Source organism: Drosophila innubila (genome assembly GCF_004354385.1).
Source record: "Drosophila innubila isolate TH190305 chromosome 2R unlocalized genomic scaffold, UK_Dinn_1.0 1_C_2R, whole genome shotgun sequence".
Lineage (NCBI taxonomy): Eukaryota > Metazoa > Arthropoda > Insecta > Diptera > Drosophilidae > Drosophila > Drosophila innubila.
The window spans coordinates 1,129,932-1,152,366 of NW_022995374.1; the positions used below are offsets into that span (position 1 = coordinate 1,129,932).

At 36.3% G+C, this 22,435-nt stretch overlaps 2 protein-coding genes across 5 annotated transcripts; one reads left to right on the top strand and one right to left on the bottom strand.

Moving 5' to 3' along the window:
- Positions 1-579: 579 nt before the first annotated feature.
- Positions 580-2,481, bottom strand: LOC117783494 (phosphate carrier protein, mitochondrial-like). Its single transcript, XM_034620909.1, has 2 exons — positions 2,098-2,481; positions 580-1,440 (listed from the first exon to the last, which is right to left on the bottom strand). The coding sequence occupies exons 1-2, from the start codon at positions 2,392-2,394 to the stop codon at positions 682-684; spliced, it is 1,056 nt and encodes a 351-aa protein (XP_034476800.1). The 5' UTR covers positions 2,395-2,481; the 3' UTR covers positions 580-681.
- Positions 2,482-2,809: 328 nt separating this feature from the next.
- LOC117783488 (CCR4-NOT transcription complex subunit 1) lies at positions 2,810-20,439 on the top strand. Of its 4 annotated transcripts, XR_004617371.1 has the most exons (14): positions 2,810-3,525; positions 3,773-4,000; positions 5,167-5,370; positions 5,560-6,123; positions 6,451-6,910; positions 7,433-8,139; positions 9,067-9,643; positions 10,401-11,192; positions 11,526-13,543; positions 14,270-14,905; positions 16,137-17,308; positions 17,430-17,789; positions 18,328-18,590; positions 18,668-20,439. XR_004617371.1 is itself a non-coding variant. In XM_034620900.1 (13 exons), the coding sequence occupies exons 2-13, from the start codon at positions 3,896-3,898 to the stop codon at positions 18,771-18,773; spliced, it is 7,701 nt and encodes a 2,566-aa protein (XP_034476791.1). In that variant the 5' UTR covers positions 2,811-3,542; positions 3,773-3,895; the 3' UTR covers positions 18,774-20,439. The 4 variants fall into 4 exon arrangements, 3 of the variants coding, with proteins under 3 accessions (XP_034476791.1, XP_034476790.1, XP_034476792.1); XM_034620900.1 differs by lacking the exon at positions 18,328-18,590 and having other exon boundaries at positions 2,811-3,542; XM_034620899.1 differs by lacking the exon at positions 18,328-18,590 and having other exon boundaries at positions 2,811-3,525.
- Positions 20,440-22,435: the final 1,996 nt, after the last annotated feature.

The window sequence follows — 22,435 nt, forward strand, 5'->3', positions numbered from 1 at the left end:
ATCGTTATTTATTCAGAGTGTGTTGAAATATATTTCTGTTTTCTTTACACTCGCAGCTACCATGACTGTTAATAGTAATATCAGTGTTGCCAAAACAGCCTTTTTTACGTAAATACTCGCTATTTATGAAGACAGCGAGTGCTCGTTTTTTGATAAGTGTTTTGATTTTTTTGCAAGATAATAAAGATTATCGAAAAATAAAAATTAACATTTTACTTTATTAAAACAAAAATAATAAAATCCATTGTATACAATAAAAAAATTTAACATTATTTTTAACAAAAATTGGTAAACATTGACTAGACATTAAAATACAGGCTTTAAGTATTGATAATATCAAATTGATATATATATTGATATAAGTCATATTGATCGATTTTTATGGATAAATTTTTTTTTTAGCAATTTCCGTTTTTTTTTTTAATCAAAAAAGCGTTCGTAGACTTCTCAGGAATTTTAATACTGTAATAGTAGTTAATACTTTAAGGTCGAGTATAGCAAATAAATGTATATTTTAAGAATGTAGAACAAAAATATTCCAATGGCCTTGGATTTAGAGAGTGTAAAAAGTTGATTAGATAAGATTGAATAGTCAGAGCCGCCCTGCTGATAGGGTTGAATCTTTCCTGTAATTTTCGACTAAATATTGTTATTTTTTGAACACTTTTGGGGTATTTAGCTTTATTCTAGCTTGGCTTTCAGGCTGGCGGGCATCTCTGGCGGTGGTGGGCGTGGCAGACGCAAAGCGACCTTACAACCGTCGTAGATGAACCATTGTAGGGCAGTTAGTGTGCCAATCATCAGAATACGTGGCATCAAACCACTCCACATGCCCATGAATCCCAGAGACTTGACAATGCTGCCAGCGGAGGCGCCTTTGGACTGATTCAGCTTGGAGACAACGACATCGGCGGGATGCGAGACAATGGCACAGAAGACACCGGCAATATAACCCGCAGCAAAGGTCACCACCAACTGCTCCGATTTGCTGCAATCGGCACGTGGTTTGGGAACCACATGCTTATAAAGCAGTTCCATAGTGCGCTCGAAACAGGCGAATTTCATCATAGTGTAGGGAATTTGACGCATCCACAATGGTACCAATCCCTTGTAGAAGGCCGTCACGACTCCCTCCTCCTTGATCATCTTGGGCACTGCCTCACGGAAGGTATTAGCATAACCGGGCATCGTTTGAATCTTCACCTTGGCAGCCTCAAAAGGTGCTAAAGCCACATCGGCAAAGATCTCAGCCGAAGCGGATGCAGCCAGATACAAATAAGTGCGATACAGATAGGAATTCTCCTCGCCAATTATCTCGGCATATTTCACTTTGAATAGTTCATAGAGTCCAAATTTACAGAAACCCTGAGCCGAATATCCAATGAGGGTTGGAAACCATCCCTTAGCCAGACCACGTGCTCCCTCCTCCCCAATGGTGACCTTGAAATAGATTTGTCATTTTTAGTTCAATTGGGTGAGAAAGTTCAACTATTCAGTGGGTCAGATTTTATCATTTTATCCGTTATTATTTTTATCATTGATGAAAACTCTTAAAAATTTTCATATAATCATTTAGCTCTTAATATGTAAGTCAATTTTATTTTTATCATTAATGAAATTGTTTTAAAGTTCACTTATAATCATTTAGCTTTAAATGATAACGTTCCCAGACAAAATTTTTCATATGTATATATTATTTATTTATTTTCATGCTTATTCAATAAAATTAATGATGATGAAATCAGATGTCAATAGCATTTAAAAATTAACTGCCAATGAAATATTATTTAAATTTGAATTTATTATATTTCATGTAATTGAACTAATTTCAATGCTAGTGAAATTTGGTTTTCATTAGCATTATTTATTTAAATGCCAATGAAGTGACTAATGCATTAAGAAATAAGCTAATTAGTCACAACACTGATTTTCATAGTATTTGGGTAAATAAAGTAAAAACAATATTAAAGAAAATTTGAAATTAATCTGACCAACTGCAAGATAAACGATGACTGATTAAGTTCACTAGTTAATTTAAACATGTTTCTAACGTTACCACTAGTGATGTAAGAAAATTCGATAACACCACAACTCTACCTTGAAGCCATGGAACAGATTCCTGTATTTAACCCGATCCACCTGTAAACGGCACTTGACCAAGTCCAGAGGCACCATAAACGTGTGAGTCGTACCACAACTCAGAATTCCACTTAATCCACATAGTAAAAAATATTTGTTACTGCCAAATTCACAGGAGTCCAAGCTCGCTGATGATTCACTTCCAACAGCAACAGCTGAATTCGCAGCTGTCGATTTATCAGCAGCACAGTGAACACTCGAAAATGGTGTTCGATATGTCGAGTTATTCGCAATTTGAAAAAAACAAGAGAACATTTTAACTCCTAATACAAACAGAAATGAAAATAACGTGATCGTATAGCAATAAATTTCAACTGCAACAGCTGATCGAGCATGAACTTTGCTTTGCAGCACTGTTCCTATCGCAATTAACTTATATCGATATTTTAAACGATGCTATCGACGAGCCGTGCTGCCAACTTTTTAGCGGTAAAGACAGCTGATTCTGGCTGCAAATAATTTTTGCATATTTTTAAAGAAACACTAATAGTAAAACATAGCTGAAAATATATTAAAAATTACCATCTTTCCGGCATAGCAATTTTAAAATATTTTAATCAATCTAACTTTGAATATGGCCAGAGTTAGCTATAAAATAGCTAAGTTGGCAACAGTAAAGACAATTAGAAAGTGATTCAACAAAGTTAAGAGTTGGATGTCTGCAACAGCTGATCGAGTGCTTCGCTTTGCAGCACTGTCCCTATTTCAAATAACTCATATCGATAGCAACATGTCATCAATGTTTTCCGTACATCTCTAGCTGCGAGACAGACACGAATTAAAAAAATTAAGGCGATCGAATAGCGTTTAAATTAAACAAAATTAAGTGTTGAAATTAAGTTTCGAACAAATTAAAACAAAAAAAAACTCAAGCTGAGCAACCAAAATTCTCAGTAAACGTGCAGCGTGTGAACACAAATAAAGAAATTTCTTTCTGAGAGTGCATGTGTGTGCGTGTGTCTTTGTTTGTGTGTGTGTTGGCTGCTGTCTATGTGTGTGTACGTACGTGAGATTCATTCATTCCCATTACGTGTGTGATTTGGAACAGGGTAAAAGTTAACCAAATACGAGTAGAAAAGCAAAAAGCAACAAGCTAATCCATGACTTGTACAATTTGTTGTGGCTTAAATTGTCGAAATAGGTGCTAGCAATGTAGAATTGCTGTTGGCCCCTACGAAAGGGGGAGGAGGGGCCATGATATAAAAACAAAAAAAAAAAACAAACAAACAAAAAAACATTAAAACAAATTCATATACTAAATATTAATATTTGCGCCGCAAATTAAAAGCAAAAATATACTTAAAAATTTCAAGAAGAAGCAGCAACGAATAAATACGTCAAAAAATACCAATACAAAGGCAAATTGGAATTTCAACGTGTGTGTTGGTAAATACCCAAATGCAGTGAGTCAAACAAGTGTTGCGACAACAACAAAAATGTACAACAAAAAATTAATTTTTTGTATATATATTTTAATTAAGTTAAAAAACAGGAAAATAAAAAAATATACTTTTTATTGTTGTTAAAACACTTGCTTGAGCCACTGTATGTATTTGTATGCATGTGTGTGTGTTAAAAGTATTTTAAACATATTTTCGGCGTTATCAACACCACCACCCACTCCACTCCACAGTGTTCAACAGAACAAATTAAAAGCTCAGTCGTCAAAAAGTGCCAAAAGAGTCGACAACAACAATAAGAAAAAGAAAACGAAAAATAACCAACGACAACAACAAATAATTTGATACGTAGAATTATGAACGTAGAGCAGCAATTGAAGACACCGCTAACGCAGATACGTAATTTGGTCAAGCACGTGAACAAACGAAATTTTAATGAGAGCAGCGAGCAAATCAAGCAGGTAAATTTCACATTTAACCTTGTTTAAAAAAAAAAAAAACATACATAACCAAATAATAATAATAACAACAACAACAGTCAGCAACAATGGCAACTGTGTTTAAACTAGTGTTGAGAAATTTTGCACATATCGTTTAGCCGACCAGTACTGCCAACTTAATCGGCACACAGCGGCACTGTATTGCCATTTCGCTCGCACATGCATTTTTGCCGACGCCATTACAGTTTGTGTAAAAAAGCAGAAAATTTCTCTGCGTTGCGCGATTTGATTGTAAAATAAATTTGCCTGTGTTTTTATTAAGTTGCAAGTTATTTAGAATGTACAAAAGTAGTTTATTTATAAGGCCGCGAATGCGTGCGCCTTAAGGTATAAGAAACTCAAGTGCCAAAAAAGAAAATTAAAAGCAGAGCAACTAAACGAGTAGAAACTTTTCTGCCAGCTGCGCTGCTGATGCCTCTGCTGCTACCGCTGCCGTGAGCCCTTCAAGTTCAGTGTACTTTATTTGTGTGCGCAATAATTTGCAAAAAAAAACCAACAAATATATATTTGCATATGAGATTGGAGCTTGGTAAGAATGTGTTTAATTTTTATGGAAAATGTCTAGCAACTTCTTTTTTTTTTTTGCTGCATATACAGTATGTACCTTTAAGCATATTTCCCTCTTACTTCTTCATCTGCTTAAAATACTCAAGTCTCTTTTTCTTTTCAACACTTTTGCATTTTTGTTGTGGAGCAGCAGCTGCGCGACCACAGCTGTTGTTGTCTCGCTTCTGCGTACACTTCACACACATACATGTGTTTGTGTGTGAGCTAGTATTATAAGGAATTTTATTTATCGATATTTGTCACATACGATATTTTCGATAGTATTTAGTTAGTTTATTTGTAAAGTTAGCTACGCTTTGTATTTCTGTTTATGACTTGTCAAAATTTCAAAGTGTGCAATGAGAATCGAAGAAAAAAAAACGAAGATATTAAATAATTGCATCAATTAATTCCATTAATTGTGTGCGCTGTAATTTGCTGTAATTGCTCATGTGTTGTTATCGATCTCTAACTTCTGTTGCCCGTGCACGGCAACATGCTCAGGTATAAACAATTTTGCCAGACACTGTTATTAATAACCAAACAATCTGTTTCTTCTCTTTTTCGCTTTCATTGTGCAGTTTATACAAGAATACGGCCTCGAAGCGGATCGTAGCTGTCTGCGTTATCTGTTTACGGTATTAAACTTGCAGGATTCGGCTCCGAACGTTGCTTCCCAGCTGCAGGCGAAGCTGCTTGGAGCCCATTTGCAGCGTCAACTGCAGAGCTCGTCGTTTGTGACCAACATTTGCATTGCCTTCGATCAGCACTTTGCCAAACAAAAGGTGCGTATCATTTCAGTGGTGTCTAAAGTGGCACCAAAGACAAAAGATCTGTCCAATTCAATGGTGTTCAAGCATTAGATTAAGAGAATTCACTAAGGAATTCAACAATTAGCACGCTTTTTGGACACCACTATTTCTTATTTCATAATATTACAAATTCCATTATATAATGTAATGCATTCTTCACAGGGCTTGAAGCCGTTTGCTCTTGCCGAGCTCATTGGACAGGTTGCCAAGTTAACCGGCATTAACAAACTTTGCGAGTGCATATTTGCGCTAGCGGTAACTCACAGCTCTCATCCGGAGCTACGTCAGTGTGCACGTGAGAGTCTCCGGCATCTATTACCCGATCTGCTTGATTCGTATTTGGGTCAAAACGCCGCTGCCAGTGGATTGCACGAGATCTCATTTGATCTGTTGCAGTATTTGTTGTGTTGCCTCAACGAATACGTATCACCGCAGTTGGAGACGCAGTTTCTGAATAAGTTGCGGGACGAATTTCCGCGGGAAGCGGTGCCATTGGTTCTAGCGCCGATTTTATATCGCAGCGCCGTAACGACGACGACGACTACAACGACGTCCAGCTCCAAATCCAACGAAACTGATGCAGAGGAAGAAACGACGACCACGAACACGAATACGAATACGACGAACACGAGCAGCAGTTGGAGCAGCTCCGATGCAGATAATCTGAATGAAGTTGGCATTGAGGATATCTATGACCATTTATGCGAGATAATATTTACAAAACAGGTAAATTCTAACCCTAAAGCCAATTAACCACTTTTTTAATGAAAATCTCAATTTAAACGCATTGTTAATGAATATTATGCTGAGATGATAATGATAAATGTGGCAATTTAAAAATGAAATCAAGAGATGCAAAAGAATGAAATTTTTGAATACTTTTTAAATTGCCTTTTTAGTTTTTGGATGTTGTTTTTTCCTACTTTTTAGTTAACATTTTAATTTTTCAACATTTCATTAAAATTACTTTTATTTTAATACTGATGAAAAATTAACTGTTAATGCTTATATTTATATTTATGTTTATAACTTTCTCATTGTCTTTTTCGCTAGGGCAAAAATAATATTATGGACACATCTTGGATTAATTTAATCCTTGAAATCGGTTATGAATTTACATCGAGTGTTGAAGAGTGCAAGAATCATTTGTGTTGCGGCGGCGCCTCCCGCGAAGTCCAGCCCAAGGATGTGGCCAAGATTATTGGACTCATGTGTCGACGACACTCGTCGCTCCTCGATTGCAATGTAAATCTACCGACACCAGCCAACTTTTGGCCTGGCCAAGGACAGCAAGGTGGCAATGGTTCGGCTTCTGCTTCACAATCCGCACAACAACAGCAAAGCTCGAACAACAACAACAACGATGGCAGCAGCGAATCTAGCAGCTCGGCCAGCGACAAGAAGGACAACAAAAAGGAGACGACAGATGCAACACAAACATGGAAGCCAGATGTCTTTGTGCAGGCCCTCAAGGAGCTGGTGCCACAGCTCAACTGGAAGGATGTCTGCATGGGTAAGATTCGAGATTGGAGATTCAGTCTAATCTGGGAAACATGTCAAACCTAACGAACAGAAATATTGATACACTATAAGAATTTGCAAATCATAGTTAGAGAGGATTAAATTGGAACACATAATTAGGAAATTTGTAATTCGGAAAACACAAAATTATTTGAAACTTTAAAAATCATGAAATTTATTTCCAAATCTTAATATATTATCAAAATTTAAAAATTTCGGTTTGCCATTTTCTTCTACTATTAAAATAATTTTGTTAAATTCTGGGAACTCTACAAAATAAGTAGAAATAATCATAATATAGCATAGATAATAATGTCAATTGTTTGCTCAAGTTTTCATATATTATTTCTGTTAGATGTTGGAATTATTTAGTATTTATAGTTATTTAGTTTTGAAAAGTCTACACATTTCAATTTAAAGATATTGAGAAAAGAATAAAATTATCTGGAGTATTTTTGTATAAGTGGGATTCAAATGATTTTGATGTAAATATTTTCAAAATTTTTGCTTGCAGAGTTGGATCATCCCGAGTTTGTTTTAAAGGATCGCATCGGTTTGGATCTGCTACTGACGATCTTAAGATTGGCCACGCAATCGAATCTGTTTCCACAACCGGAATGCATTTATCGCCATTGGGCGAACACCGAAGGGCAGCTATCGTTGATAACGATAATGCTGAAGAATCCCGATTTGTTCAGCTTTGCCGACTACGTTTTCAGTCAACCGACATTGGATGTGCTGAAAACGCCACCTGATGCAGATAATAAAGAGATTGCGGCATGGAAATCATTACATTTGGTTGAAGTTCTGCTTTCCATTGCGGATAAAGGTTATTTTAGTCAAGTGCACGAACTGTTCAAATTCCCAGCACAGAATTGTCCCGATGTTTTGTTTCTGGCATTGCTGCATATAAGTCCGCCATTGACACCACTCAGACAGGATCTATTCAATCAGTTGATACCCACATTCTTGGGCAATCATCCCAATTCGAATGTGATCTTGGCCAGCGCCTGGAGCTCAACCAATTTCCAGCTAAGACCGAGCATTATGAACGCCATGTCCGAATGGTATTTGCGTGGCAGCGAATTTGATCAAGTGAAATTGTCACGCATTTTGGACTTGGCTCAGGATTTGAAGGCATTATCCTCATTGCTCAATGCTCGCTCCTTTATGTTCATCATTGATCTGGCCTGCTTGGCCTCGCGTCGCGAATACTTGAAGGTAATTATCAAATACTTAATACTTATATTGAACAAAAAAAGACACTGATAGGACATTTGACTAAAGTTTTCCATTCTTTAACTAGTCAAAATTAAGATCCAACGGACAATAGTTTTCTAACAAATTTAATAAAATTTAAATGCAGATTGAATTTAGAGGGCAAATAATGAACAAAATGATATTCCGGATAGAAATCGGCTAAGTTTTGACAAAGTTATGAGAGCTCAAAGTTTTTGAAAAAATGTCAAGGGGTAGGTATGGAAAATTAGATAATGGATGGCTTAGGATCGAAAAAAAATAAAATGTTCTGGTATGATAAAAATTTAAATGCAGAATCAATTTAGAGGGCAAATAATGAACAAAATGATATTCCGAATAGAAATCGGTTGAGTTTTAACAAAGTTATCAGCGTTTGAAGTTGGTCAGAACTAGGATCCTAGATCCTAGCCACTTTACAAGTCCAAATTTTTGATCAATTTCACATGATTTTTTACAAGAAAATGAAAGGTCTCAAAATCATGTTTATAGTGTTGTTTTATACTAATTACGATATAAGGAGTTGGTTAAAAGTAAAAACATGAGATTTAAAATTTTGAATTTTCAAAATATCAAAGGGGGGGACCCTTAGCATCGAAATCGAGTCTTGGTCGAAAATTATTAAATTTTCTAAATGAACAAAATTTAAATGCAGAATGAATTTAGAAGCCATATCATGATCAAAATTACATTCCGCTTGAAAATCGATCAAGTTTTAATCAAGTTATGACAGCTTGAAGTTGGAAGAATGAACATTTTTAGTCTTAATCAATTCCTGTTAGTATTGATTGTGGCATAAAAGATCTTTCGTCACTAGACTGTTATCTCGAATAGAGTTTTTTTTTGTGTAAGATATTTAAGTAACAAACATACTTTTGAATTTAATTCCAGCTGGAGAAATGGCTGAGTGACAAGATACGCGAACATGGCGAACCCTTCATTCAGGCCATGATCAAAGTGCTGCAACGTCGCTGTCCTCAGGTGACCAACGCCAAGTTGCCCGAGGATCAGTTGCCGCCGAAGCAAGCGCAATTGTTGCCGGAAACGGTGACGACGATGATCAGCTGTTTGCAGGCGTGCATCAACAGTTGCATGCAGCCGGAAATAGCCGAAATGATAATGCAAATGGTGGCCAATGTGGCCATAAAAGCACGAGCGGCACAGCAGCAGCAGCAACAACAACAACAACAACAACAGCAGCAGCAACAACAACAACAACCACAAGGATTGGTGCCACCACCGCCGAGCATTATGCGTGGACATCGTGGCATGGATCTGCCAGGCGGTGGCATTGGGCCCGGCTCCGTGCCACCTCCGCCGCAGCCACAGCAACCCTTCTCCGGCAACCTAAATGCACAGCAAATGTTTGGACCCGGCGGCATGGATCCGTTAACCAACATGTCCAACAATCTGGCTGGCCTCAATCTAGGCGGTCCAAATGGCGCCTTTAACTTTGGCAACATGCTGAGTAAGTATTTTGTTAGTAATTTAATTCAAAATGTTATTTAAAGTATTGATTCACAATGATAAAAAACGATTTCCTTAATTTAAAATGGTTTTCAGTAGAGAAAGCTTTGGAATTCGTTTAAATTCTACTTTGCGTAAACCTAAAAACTTAAAAATATGAACTTTTTTTTAAAATGCAATTAAATTTAAATCCAAAAAATATGCTAATTTTTATATATCATTCGTATAATAGATTTCTTCTAGGTATTATAAAATTTCGTAAAACAAATATACTAAAATATTAACAAATTTCTATTAATATTTTATATATTAAGAATTTATCATAAAAGGCAATTTCATAAATACACATTTACTGCTGTAATTTTATTTAATCAAGTTTTTTTTATATATTACAAATAAATATTAATATTTAGATCCATTATACTCTGAAGTCTAAAGATTTTTCAATTACATTTTCTTATAAACGAGATCTTGTAAAGATTATAATATTATCATAAAATGCAATTTAATTGAGAAATATAAAATGATCATTTAATGCAATGTCTCCAAAAATCGAATTCCCTGAACTAAATAATAACTTTAAATAAATAATAGTACTGATTTATATAATATCCAATTTTAATTGTATTTGAAACTTGCTCAAGTTTTGTAATTATTTATGCAATTTGAATTGTGTGCATGTTTGTAATTTGGATTTACATTTATATATTACCTACTATCTTTATGATTGGCAACAGACAACTTGGTTTCTACTCCAGCATCTCCGTCACGTCTTATGAATCCCGGCGCAAACCCGTATCCGCCCATTCCCCTACAGATCCCAGCACCACCGCCACCAAATGTGGGCAATCTGGGACGTATGCTGCCAACGGGAGGACCGGGACCGGGACCAGGAGGACCACAACCAACACAAGCAACGCCTCCAAATCAACCGAATAGTTCAGTGATGGCCGATCTACAGATGCCCGTGTCCAAGGAGGTAGAGGATGAGGCAAATTCATACTTTCAGCGGATCTACAATCATCAACCCAATCCGACGCTTTCCATTGATGAAGTGCTGGATATATTGCAACGCTTTAAGGAATCCAGCAATCGACGGGAACAAGAAGTCTTCCTTTGTATGCTGCGTAATCTATTTGAGGAATATCGCTTCTTTGCCCACTATCCTGAAAAGGAGTTGCAAATAACAGCTCAACTCTTTGGCGGCATCATTGATCGCAATCTAGTGCCCACATTTGTGGCATTGGGACTCTCATTGCGTTGTGTACTCGACGCTCTGCGCAAACCCGATGGATCCAAGCTCTATTACTTTGGCGTGACGGCCCTGGATCGCTTCAAGACACGTCTACATACCTATAACAAATACTGCGAACATATACGCTCCATACCGCACTTTACAGACTTCCCCCAGCATCTGATCCAGTATGTGGAGTATGGCATGCATGGCCAGGAGCCACCGCAACAGAAACTCATTGGTCTGAGCAATACAATACCACCAGCAATTGCTCAAGGAGCAGCTGAGCCTTTGTACCGTGCCAATTCCATGCCCGGTAAGTGAATTATACAAAATCAAAATTGCAATATCTATTCCATTAAAAATTACTATAAATATAACACTACTAATGAAATTTTTAATATAAATTTCTAATAAAAAACCATTAATATTTTCATGGCATTTAATTTTTTAATTATAACAAATTAGCTTTAACATCGATTTATCAGATAAATTTAACAGACTCCTAAATAGTTCATAAAGTTTTAAAATATTAAAAAAAAAAATTGTTTTTAGTTCTTGAACTTCATTATGATATTAGTTATTTACTCATTAAAATTGTTGTATCTTTTTGTTGATTAATCTCATTTTCCCGTCTTAATCCTTGCAGGCGCCATGTCAGCTGCCTCCAATGTCCAGAAACCTGCTGTTGTGGTTTCGCATGCGACGAGAATGAAATCAATTGCGAATGCGACCAACATAGATACATTGCTGGTGGCAAACCAGGAGGAGAAGGTAACAGTGCCGCCGGAACCGGTGCAGGACAAGACGGCGTTCATATTCAACAATCTGAGCCAGTTGAATATACCGCAGAAATGTGAGGAGATCAAGGAGATAATGACCAAGGAGTATTGGCCCTGGTTGGCACAATATTTGGTATTGAAACGCGCCTCCATGGAATTCAATTTCCATACACTCTACTACAACTTTTTGGATGCCCTCAAGAATAGCGAAATCAATAGATATGTGACCAAGGAAACATTGCGCAACATTAAAGTGTTGTTGCGTTCCGATAAGGGTGTCATTAATTTCTCGGATCGCAGTCTCTTGAAGAATCTTGGCCATTGGCTGGGCATGATGACACTGGGACGTAATCGACCCATTTTGCAATTGGATTTGGATTTGAAATCCTTGCTGGCCGAGGCATATCACAAGGGGCAACAGGAGTTGTTGTTTGTGGTGCCGTTTGTGGCTAAAATCTTGGAATCTTCCGCTAAATCGCGTATATTTAAATCGCCCAATCCCTGGACCATGGGCATTATGTTTGTTCTAGGAGAATTGCATCAGGAACCAGATTTAAAGCTCAATTTAAAGTTTGAAATTGAAGTGTTGTGTAAAACATTAAATTTAGAGCTGGATAAATTGAAGCCGGTTATATACTTGAAGGATCCAACGCGTGCGTTGACTATAGAACAACAAATGTCACAGCCAAAGTCAAAGATATTGGAGGGAAGCGCAGCACAACAACAACAACAACAGCAGCAGCAGCAGCAACAACAACAACAGTTGCAGGCACAGCAACAGCAACAACAGTTGCAACCGCAGCAGCAGCAGCAACAACAACAACAGTTGCAGGCGCAGCAGCAACAGCAACAACAACAATTACAAACTGTTGCACCTCCCGTTTCGGCTGCCAACTCAGCCGCCAATTCAGCTGCTGAAGTTGATGCCGCCATGTTAATGAACAACTCTAATAACGGTGGTGGTGGTGGAGGAGGAGGAGCTGTTGCCTCTCCCAATCTTCCCACAGATGCCAGTCAGGTGGTTTTACCGCCACCGGAGCCACGTTATTCCTATGTGGAGGTGAATGTGTCCAATTTCCAGTTGATTGCCCAGCAATTACAATTGCCAGCGAATATACCATTCTTGCATGCCAATCCGGGTATTAAACACATTGTGGTGAATGCCATTGAACGCACTATAACCGATTGGCTGCAACCTGTTGTGGATAGAAGCATTCGGATTGCTTGTGCCACCACCGAACAGATTATACGCAAAGATTTCGCCTTGGATGCGGATGAGAATCGCATGAGAACGGCAGCACATCAAATGGTACGCAATCTGGCCGCTGGCATGGCCATGATAACGGGCAAGGATGAGATTGCACGTGCTATCAGTCAGAATCTGCACAAGGCTTTTATGGCCGCCTTAACGGGAGTGCCCAGCATGGCGGATATACAAGCAGCCTCCGTGCAATTGGCCAATGAGAATGTGGAACTGGTCTGTGCATTTATACAGAAAACATCGGCAGAGAAATCCGCACTAGAAATTGATCGACGTCTGTCCACGGACTTTGAGACGCGTAAGATTGCCCGGGAGGAGGGTAGTCGCTTTGTGGATGCCCAAATCTTGAGCTATCAGCAGGAACGTCTGCCGGAGCCAGTGCGTCTCAAGGTCGGACCAGCACCGCCCACTTTATATGCCGTCTATTCGGAGTTTGCCCGCAGTATTCCCGGTTTCCAGCAGATGAGCGATCGTGATATCGCTCTCTTTGTGCCGAAGCCACAGGATCTGCAGATACCGAATGTGTTTGCCAACGATGAGAGCAGCATGGTCTATGCCGAGGTGGCCAGCAAAATGGAAGCGTTCATGAACACGGCCATCAATATGCCCACTCTACAGCTGCAGGTAAGCAAGGGGTATCTATATTGATATTGAAATATAACAATATTTAGCAAGAAATAAAAGGGTATAGAATATATTTTGATTTTCTGATAAAATGCAACAAATAATAATTATACCCTGTCTGTCCGTCTGTCTGTCCTTTTGTCCGTCCGCTTAAACGCGTCAATCTTAGAAACCATAAAAGCTAGAGACTTTAAACTTAGTATGTGGGTTCCTGGATACCATTGGCAGATCAAGTTTGTTTAATTCTTGGATCGGACCACTATATCATAAAGTTGCCATATAAACGATACATCGAAAATGAAGTTTTAGTAAGAAAAAGTTTTTTGTTTGTTGAAATATCTTAACCAAACTAACAGAATATGCATCTGGGCTGGTATTATACATCCTGACCGAATTTGGTTCAAATCGGTCCACTATATCATATAGCTGCAATAGAGACGCTTAATCGAAAATTAAGTCTTAGTATAAAAATCTTTTTGGTTTAATGAGATAGCGTGACCAAACTAATACAAAATGTATTTAACTTAGTTTTATATATCCTGAAATTTGGTTAAAATCGGGCGACTTTATCATATAGCTGTCATACGACCGATCGGTCAAAAATCAACCTTTAGTATGAAAAAGTTTTTTGTTTTTTGAGATATCTTAACCAAATTGTTAGAAACTGTTGTACATTCTATTTTTGAGCACAACTAATTGATAATTTGTACAAATTTGCAACTGCAGGCCAGCAAGATGCACATGCTCCTGGCTGCTTTGATGGCTACACGTCGTTTGCGGGATCAGGAATCGGCCTTCAATCTGTTGACACGTGCCGTGGAGGGTTTAACCGAGGGATTGATCAATGTGCAGGATCATCTGGAGCAAATGAAGCTTTACAGGGACATCCATCTGCGCATTCTCAGTCTGCTGCACAACAGCTTTGGAGCACCCAACACTGAGCGAGCGGTGACCAAATGCTTCTTTGATATTCGCGAGGAAGTGCGCTATAATGTGGAGGCGGCTCGAGCTCTGATCACATCGCATTTTGTGAACCTCAACCAATTTGATGGCATGTTGAGGGATTGCATGGATAATGGCAATAACTATGTGGCCATATCCTTTGGCATTGCTCTCCTCGAGCGTTTGATTATGGAGGATCGTGCTATCAATATTGTATCTGATAATGAATTCATGGCCACCGTAGAACTACTGGGTCGTCTCACACAGCATCGTCATCGCTATCCCGAGTGCATTGTGAATGCCATCGAGACTCTCTGGTCCGGCAATCTCAATGCCAGCGACTATGGTCCATTCAATCCCGGCGAGCGTTATCTCGCCGGCACATCGCACTACATTCACTCCGGCATGCATCACGTTAGGGTAAGTCAACAAAAAATAAACAACATAAAAAAAAAACTTCAAAAAAAGACTTAAGAAAGTCATACAGAGTATGGAATTAAAAAGTGGGCATTATAATCAAAATCTTGATCTAAAAGACAACTTTTTTTTTAAAGAAATTTAGTAAAATTCGAATTTAGAGTAAATTTAGATGCCAATTCATGAACAAAAATGACATTCCCATTGAAAATCGGTTTATTTTTTATGATGTTATGAGAGATCAAAATCTTTGAAAAAATGTCAAGGGGTTAGTATGGAAAATTGGATGATGGATGGCTTAGGTTCAAAAAAATATCAAATTTTTTAGATGAAAAAAATTTATATGCAGAATAAATTAAGAAGCCAAATCATGATCAAAATGACATTCCGCTTCAAAATCGGTTAATTTTTCATGAAGTTATGAGAGATCAAAATTTTTGAAAAAATGTCAAGGGGTAGGTATAGAAAATTGGATGATAGATGGCTTAGAACCGAAAAATATGAAATTTTTTATATGAAAAAAATTTAAATGCAGAATGAATTAAGAGGCTAAATCATAATAAAAATGACATTCCGCTTCAAAATCGGTTAATTTTTGATAAAGTTATGACAGTTTGAAGTTGGTCAGAGTTAGGATCCAAGATCCTAGCAACTTAACAAGTCAAAATTTTTGTCCGATTTCTCATGATTTTTTACAAGAAAATGAAAGGTCTCAGAATCAAGTTTAAAGTGTTGTTTTATACTAATTACGATATAAGGAGTTGACTAAAAGTGAAAACATGATATTTAAAATTTTTAATTTTCAAAATATCAAAGGGGGGACCCTTAGCATCAAACCATGGCTATGATCGAAAAATATAAAATTATTATAAATGAAAAAAATTTAAATGCAGAATGAATTTATAGGCCAAATCATGATCAAAATGACATTCCGCTTGAATGTAGGTTGAATTTTAATAAAGTTATGAAGGTTTAAAGTTGGTCCGACTTTGATCGAATTTGAACACAGAATGAATTTAAAGACCAAATCATATTCAAAATGATATTCCGTTTAAAAATCGGTTGAGTTTTGCTCAAGTTATGACAATTTGAAGTTGGTCAGACTTCGGATCTCATCAGTTTACAAGTCAAAATTTATTTTCCCATATATTTAATAATATTATTTACCAAAATACTCGCACATATAATCATGAAAGATGTAGATGATTAATGAATTATGCTTGATTTTTTGCAGTCATGCGACACAGATGATCCACCAGGATTGCAGGAGAAGACGGAGTTCCTGCTCAAGGATTGGGTTGCCCTCTACACCCAACAGAATCAGCAGACGACACGCGATGCCCGCCACTTTGGGGCCTTTGTCCAGAAGATGAACACGTATGGGATTCTAAAGACGGATGATTTGATCACACGCTTCTTCCGTCAGGCGACGCACATTTGCACGGATGTTGTGTATCGCATGTTTGCGGAGCCAAGTCTGCCAATTAATCAGGCCAAGAATAAGATATTCCAATGGATCGATGCGTTTGTGCATTTGATTGCGATGCTTGTCCGGCATTCCGGTGAGGCGGGAAATCCGACGACCAAGATCAACCTGTTAAACAAAGTGCTGGGCATTGTGTTGGGCACATTGCTCAAGGATCACGAGATGCGTGGCGTGGGATTCCAGCAGGTGGGATATCATCGCTTCTTTATGATGCTGTTCATGGAATTGTGCTCGGCGGATGTGAATCTGGAGTCCTTGATGCACAGCATCGTGTCGGCCTTTGCCTACACATATCATCTGCTCAATCCGAGTGTTGCGCCGGGCTTTTGCTTTGCCTGGCTGGAATTGATTTCACATCGCGTCTTTCTGGGTCGCATTCTGGTGCAGATACCTGGACAAAAGGGTTGGCCATTGTATTCCCAACTGCTGCAGGATCTCTTTAAGTATTTGGCTCCATTCTTGCGCAATACAGAGCTCGGAAGACCCGTTCAGATGCTCTATAAGGGCACTCTGCGCGTTTTACTGGTGTTGCTACATGATTTCCCAGAATTCCTGTGCGATTATCACTTTGGTTTCTGCGATACCATACCGCCAAATTGCGTCCAGATGCGTAACATTATACTATCCGCATTTCCACGTAATATGCGTTTGCCGGATCCGTTTACGCCCAATCTGAAAGTGGACATGTTGTCGGACAGCAGCAATGCGCCCAAAGTCTGCAGCAGTTACATCATGAACATACAGCCGCCCAACTTTAAAAAGGATCTCGACTCGTACTTGAAGGCCCGTGCTCCGGTCACATTCCTCTCGGAGCTGCGGGGTCATCTGCAGGTGACCAGCGAGCCCGGAACTCGATACAACATGACCCTCATGAATGCCCTGGTCATGTACGTGGGCACCCAGGCCATTGCTTTGATCAGGTAAGACTATTCTATTAATTGAAAGAATTTTAATAACTTATTTTTCATTTTTATTTTAAGTATAATTCATTATTTTATTTACAATTCACATCTCAATATTCATTTTTGTTTTCTTTTTCAGGAACAAGAACTTTGTGCCGAACACATCGAACATTGCCCACAGTGCTCACATGGACATCTTCCAGAATCTGGCCGTTGATCTGGACACCGAGGGTCGCTATCTGTTCCTCAATGCGATTGCCAATCAGTTGCGTTATCCCAACTCACACACACACTACTTTAGCTGTGCGGTGCTCCATCTGTTTGCCGAAGCGAATTCGGAGGCAATTCAGGAGCAGATTACACGTGTGCTTCTCGAGCGCCTCATTGTGAATCGGCCACATCCTTGGGGACTCTTGATCACATTCATTGAGCTCATCAAGAATCCCATTTACAAATTCTGGGAGCATGATTTTGTGCACTGTGCACCCGAAATTACCAAGTAAGCTTGCAATGCATTTTTTTTTAATCTATAAGTAGTGTCTTAGTCCTTCTTTAGCTGTAGTATCGTAGAATACACCAAAGTTGTGCCTATAAACATAATTATTTTTTCATTCTCACTAAATAATTCAATTTTGATGGAAATCACATTATACATTAAAAAAGAAGAAATTTGTCTTTTTTTTAAATACTTTTTTTTTAAATAAATATAATTAAACATATTAATATATAAAAATTCTAAAAATATAAATTAAAAAATACTGAATATATATATATTAAGTATTTTATTATTTTTGCTATATTTAGAAAAATTAGTTTAATATTTCCTTTCACCAAATTTAATATTTCAAAATAATATGTAATATGAAATGTGATTTTCACTGGCAAACAATTATGCACACCCTGTCGCACACACACACACCCTGTCACACACACACACACACAATGCACTCACACTGATGCCACAAGAACAACAACAAAAACAAACAATTTGATGCGTGGTTATTTATTATGATTTCCTCGTTCACTTTTGTTTTCAGATATTTTGGTGAATGTCTGATTGTATTTAATCGATTTGAACCATTGAACGGCATTCAGTGTGCAGCATAGCAAGAGCATTATTAATAATAGTAATTATAATGATAATGATCAAAATCGAATCTATTCATTTTGCATGTATCCAACAAATACCAAAATTTTTATTCATTATTGATTTTCGCAAAACTTTAATTCACAATGACCAAATATCGAATATATATATATAGATATATGAAAATAATGTGTAAATATATGCATAAATATTGTAAGTTATATTTTGTTTGCTAAATTTGTGCGTGATACAATTTATTAATATTTTTTTAAATTAAATTTTAATTACAGGTTATTTGAATCCGTGGCAAGATCCTGCCTGGCCAAATCGAATGTTAATCAGCAGCTGAATATGGCCGTTGATGGCGAGAATCAGGAAGTTGTCAATATTAACTGATAAGATAACCTGGAGCAACAACCACAACAGCAACAACAGTAGCAGCAATGGCAACAAACATAAAATCAATTATATATATATAATATACTAACAAAATGTGTTTAGTTTTTAGTAAATCGTTTTAAGCAAATAATGAAACAATGAAAATACGCTGAGCAAACCGAAAAATCGAAAAAAAAAAAAGAAAACAAAACAAAGAAAAAACTGTTAAATACGATAAAATTTAAACTGTATTTAGTAGTAATTGTTTTGAGATATGATATAATATGATAATCGAAAAAAATGAGAACATTTTAAAATGCCCGCAAATGTTAAAACAAATTTTTAATTGAGTTGTATTATAATTATAAATGAAATTCCTGTATTTACCTGTGGTTTTATACCGGTTCACAATGCAACTAAAGTAAAAAAGAAAAAAACACACACAACAAAAAAAAAACTATCTTAGAAATTAATAAAAAAAAAAATACAAAAAAAAAACACTTGAAAAAATGTGGAACAAAAAAACTGTAAAATGTACTCGAAAATGCAAAAAACTAACAAATGCGATGTAAATATGTATGTAGTTGTTGTTGCTATTGATAAACCACAAAAAATAAAAACTGATAATAATAAAGGCAGCAACATTATTATTAATGAAAAGACATGGCAGCAACAACAAGCACATATAATTTAAAATATATATATATGTTTGCACATATAACTAAAAAACATGCTTAATTAATTCTCATCAGTTATGTGTATTTCTTATTGTTTCAAACCAATATCAAGTCAATAATAATTCAAAGAAGAGCTGTTTAATTTTATAGATCATCTTTTTTGCTAAAAAGTAAATGCATCTAGATCTTATATTCTCGCCAATTAATTTTTAAACTGTTTAAAAATTATCTTTAAAGTTATATACAATACATATATATATATACATAATAAATGCAACTTAATTTTTTACTATTATTAACTAAAGAAATGATAATGAAAACGATACACAAATGATTGCATTAAAACTCATACCTTGTTATTTGCATTGGATCAGAATCGGAGATGTATAAATATATATATATATATAAATGCATAGAAAGAAAGTACATAAATCTATATATATTATAAAAGAAATGTAATACGTAAATGTAAAGCGTTTATATGATGGATTAAGATTGATGATTGATTGATTAAGAAGCAACAAGTTTATTTTAAACCTTAAAATTTCTATGTTTAAACTATTTTAAAAGTTAATTAAATGTTATTAGCAATCAACACTGCAACAACAGCAACATTAGTTTATACACACACACACACACATTAAATGTATTTAAATGTATCTGAAATTGATGTGAAATAATATGTGAAGCAGACTAACCCAAACATACACACACACACACACACATACAATACCAACTCATTTATAGACTAATTGAATTATGCAGCCAGAACAACAACAACAACAACCACATTTGATATCATCAATTGCAGTTACAATGATATCAAAACTCAATAAAAAAGTGGTAACAATTTCCGATTCTTATGTAAAAAACACAGTAAAAAAAGATGAAAAGCGTGAAATATATAATAAATATATAAATATATGATAATCCATTACAATCGAAATAAGTAACATTATGCAATAAGAGAAATAATATTAAATATATGTATAAATGGCAAAATTTTACAAATAACGTGTTTCAATATTAAAGTTAATGCGGGATTTGGCAAGGAATGCTTGGAGCTTGGAAAAATATATTTTGAACAAATTTATCAAGATAAAAGGGATTATCTTACATACAGCATTTTTGAATGATAATATATTAAACTTTTATTTACAAATTTTTTTATTAATACTTAATATTTTATTTTGCACATTATTTTTTAACTAAAAAAAATCAAATGAATAGGATTATCTTAGATATACAATTTATGGATGGAAATATTCGGGAAACGGAATTAACTTTGATTTTTTAATTTACAATTTAATTTGTCATCTTATATTTTGAACTAAAAAAAACACGATAAAAAAATTTAAGTCCCATTTTTATTTAAAAATCCCAAATTGATCTTATACTTTATTTATAAGTTTTAAATATGGATAATAATCGGATTTTTACAAAATAATATTCTGTTTCAAGATGATTTTACAAATTCAATTTAAAACAGCACTTACTCGAATTGGTCGCATACTTATGTGTTGCAGTGTGCAAGCTTTAACACTTAAAAAGCTTTATTTATTGGAGCACAGGGAGTGAACCACACCCCTATCCCCACCCTCTCGAGTATGTATAGTATGTATCTCATAGATACATATGTACATGCTGTCCCATTTCCGCACCTAGACTTACATAAGACCCCACTAGTGGGAAGGGGGTGGGGCAGCGGAAGGCTGGAGGGGCACACATTTAGGTTAAGTAAACAGAACGAAACAACGAATTGTCGATAAACGGATAAAGAGTATTGCAGTGCATAACATAGATAAATATACAGTCAGTCCAGAACATTTTTTGACTAAACTAAGTATTTGCTTTTTTAATTTGAAGAGAAACCAGTTAAAGAAAAATATATTTCTTTTTTTTCAACTTGATCTGAGAGCCATAGAATAGATCAGTAAGATACAAAAGTAAAAAAATATATATATATTTTTTTTTCTTATAATAGGAAGAAGACACAAATCAAATTTAAATACAGAGTTGTTAATTAATGTTGAAATTTAACCAAAATATTTAAGATATGTGAAGTTTTATTTGGTTAAATTTGTGTTTTTCATTATATTTTTTCATAATATTAACAAATTCTTATAAAATGTAAGTTGTTATTTGCCTAAATAATTACTTGACATACTGTATGTGTGTTTCGTTTCTATTGTCAATACATTGACACGAATTCAGCATTAATTGATATGTGGCTGTTAATTCCAAATGTATTTTGACATAAGGCTGAAAAATACTATGTATGTATGTATATATGTATCTTTGTATCTACATATTTACTTATCTATGTATGTCAGTATGTATGTGTGTGTGCGCTTGGCAACCGGGCAACAACATAAAAAAAAAATGTGGCACACTTAAAAGTTGCGTCGACGTCGCAGTTGCTGCGCAAAATTCCCCTGCTCTCTCTCTGGCCCCATGTGCTCCCTACACAGCACATATGTATGTATGTACATACATACTACATCCACGTCGTGTACATAATATGTATACATACGAAAGATACAAAAAGCGCGTCCAATTTAAATGTGCTTAGAAATGCGCGCGCGCGATAGCGAGTAATTGAAAGAGAGAGAGAGAGCGAAAGAGCATAATCAAAGTTTCGTTAAAAAGCTGCAACTGCGGCAGCGACAGCGACAACTTCAACCCATACAACTACAGACGCTGTCACGTGTTCGTGTTCGATGTGCATGTATCTGTGTATTTGTGTAGTTGCCGCGCAGCTGTAGTTTTTGCAGCTCAGCAGAGAGCGAGAGAGAGCGCGCGTGAGCGAGAGAGCTTTTTGTGCGCTGCGCTGCCTGTACGCTGACTGCGCTGCCTACGCTCGCTGCTGACTCAGCGCCATTAGTTCGAACACATTTTCTGTATGCTGCCTTTGGGCAACGCTTTTTTTCTATTTCCTTTTGTGTTTTGTTTTTTTCTTTTGCTGATTCGCTTTTTTTCTGCTTCTCAACTCTGCGCATTGCG

Coding starts and splice junctions, on each gene's coding strand:
- LOC117783494 (XM_034620909.1), bottom strand. CDS start 2,394: ATGTTCTCTTGTTTTTTTCAAATTGCGAATAACTCGACATATCGAACA. Junction 1,441..2,097: donor ATCTGTTCCATGGCTTCAAG/GTAGAGTTGTGG, acceptor ATCTATTTCAAG/GTCACCATTGGGGAGGAGGG.
- LOC117783488 (XM_034620900.1), top strand. CDS start 3,896: ATGAACGTAGAGCAGCAATTGAAGACACCGCTAACGCAGATACGTAAT. Junction 5,371..5,559: donor AGCACTTTGCCAAACAAAAG/GTGCGTATCATT, acceptor CATTCTTCACAG/GGCTTGAAGCCGTTTGCTCT. Junction 17,790..18,667: donor TGTGCACCCGAAATTACCAA/GTAAGCTTGCAA, acceptor TTTTAATTACAG/GTTATTTGAATCCGTGGCAA.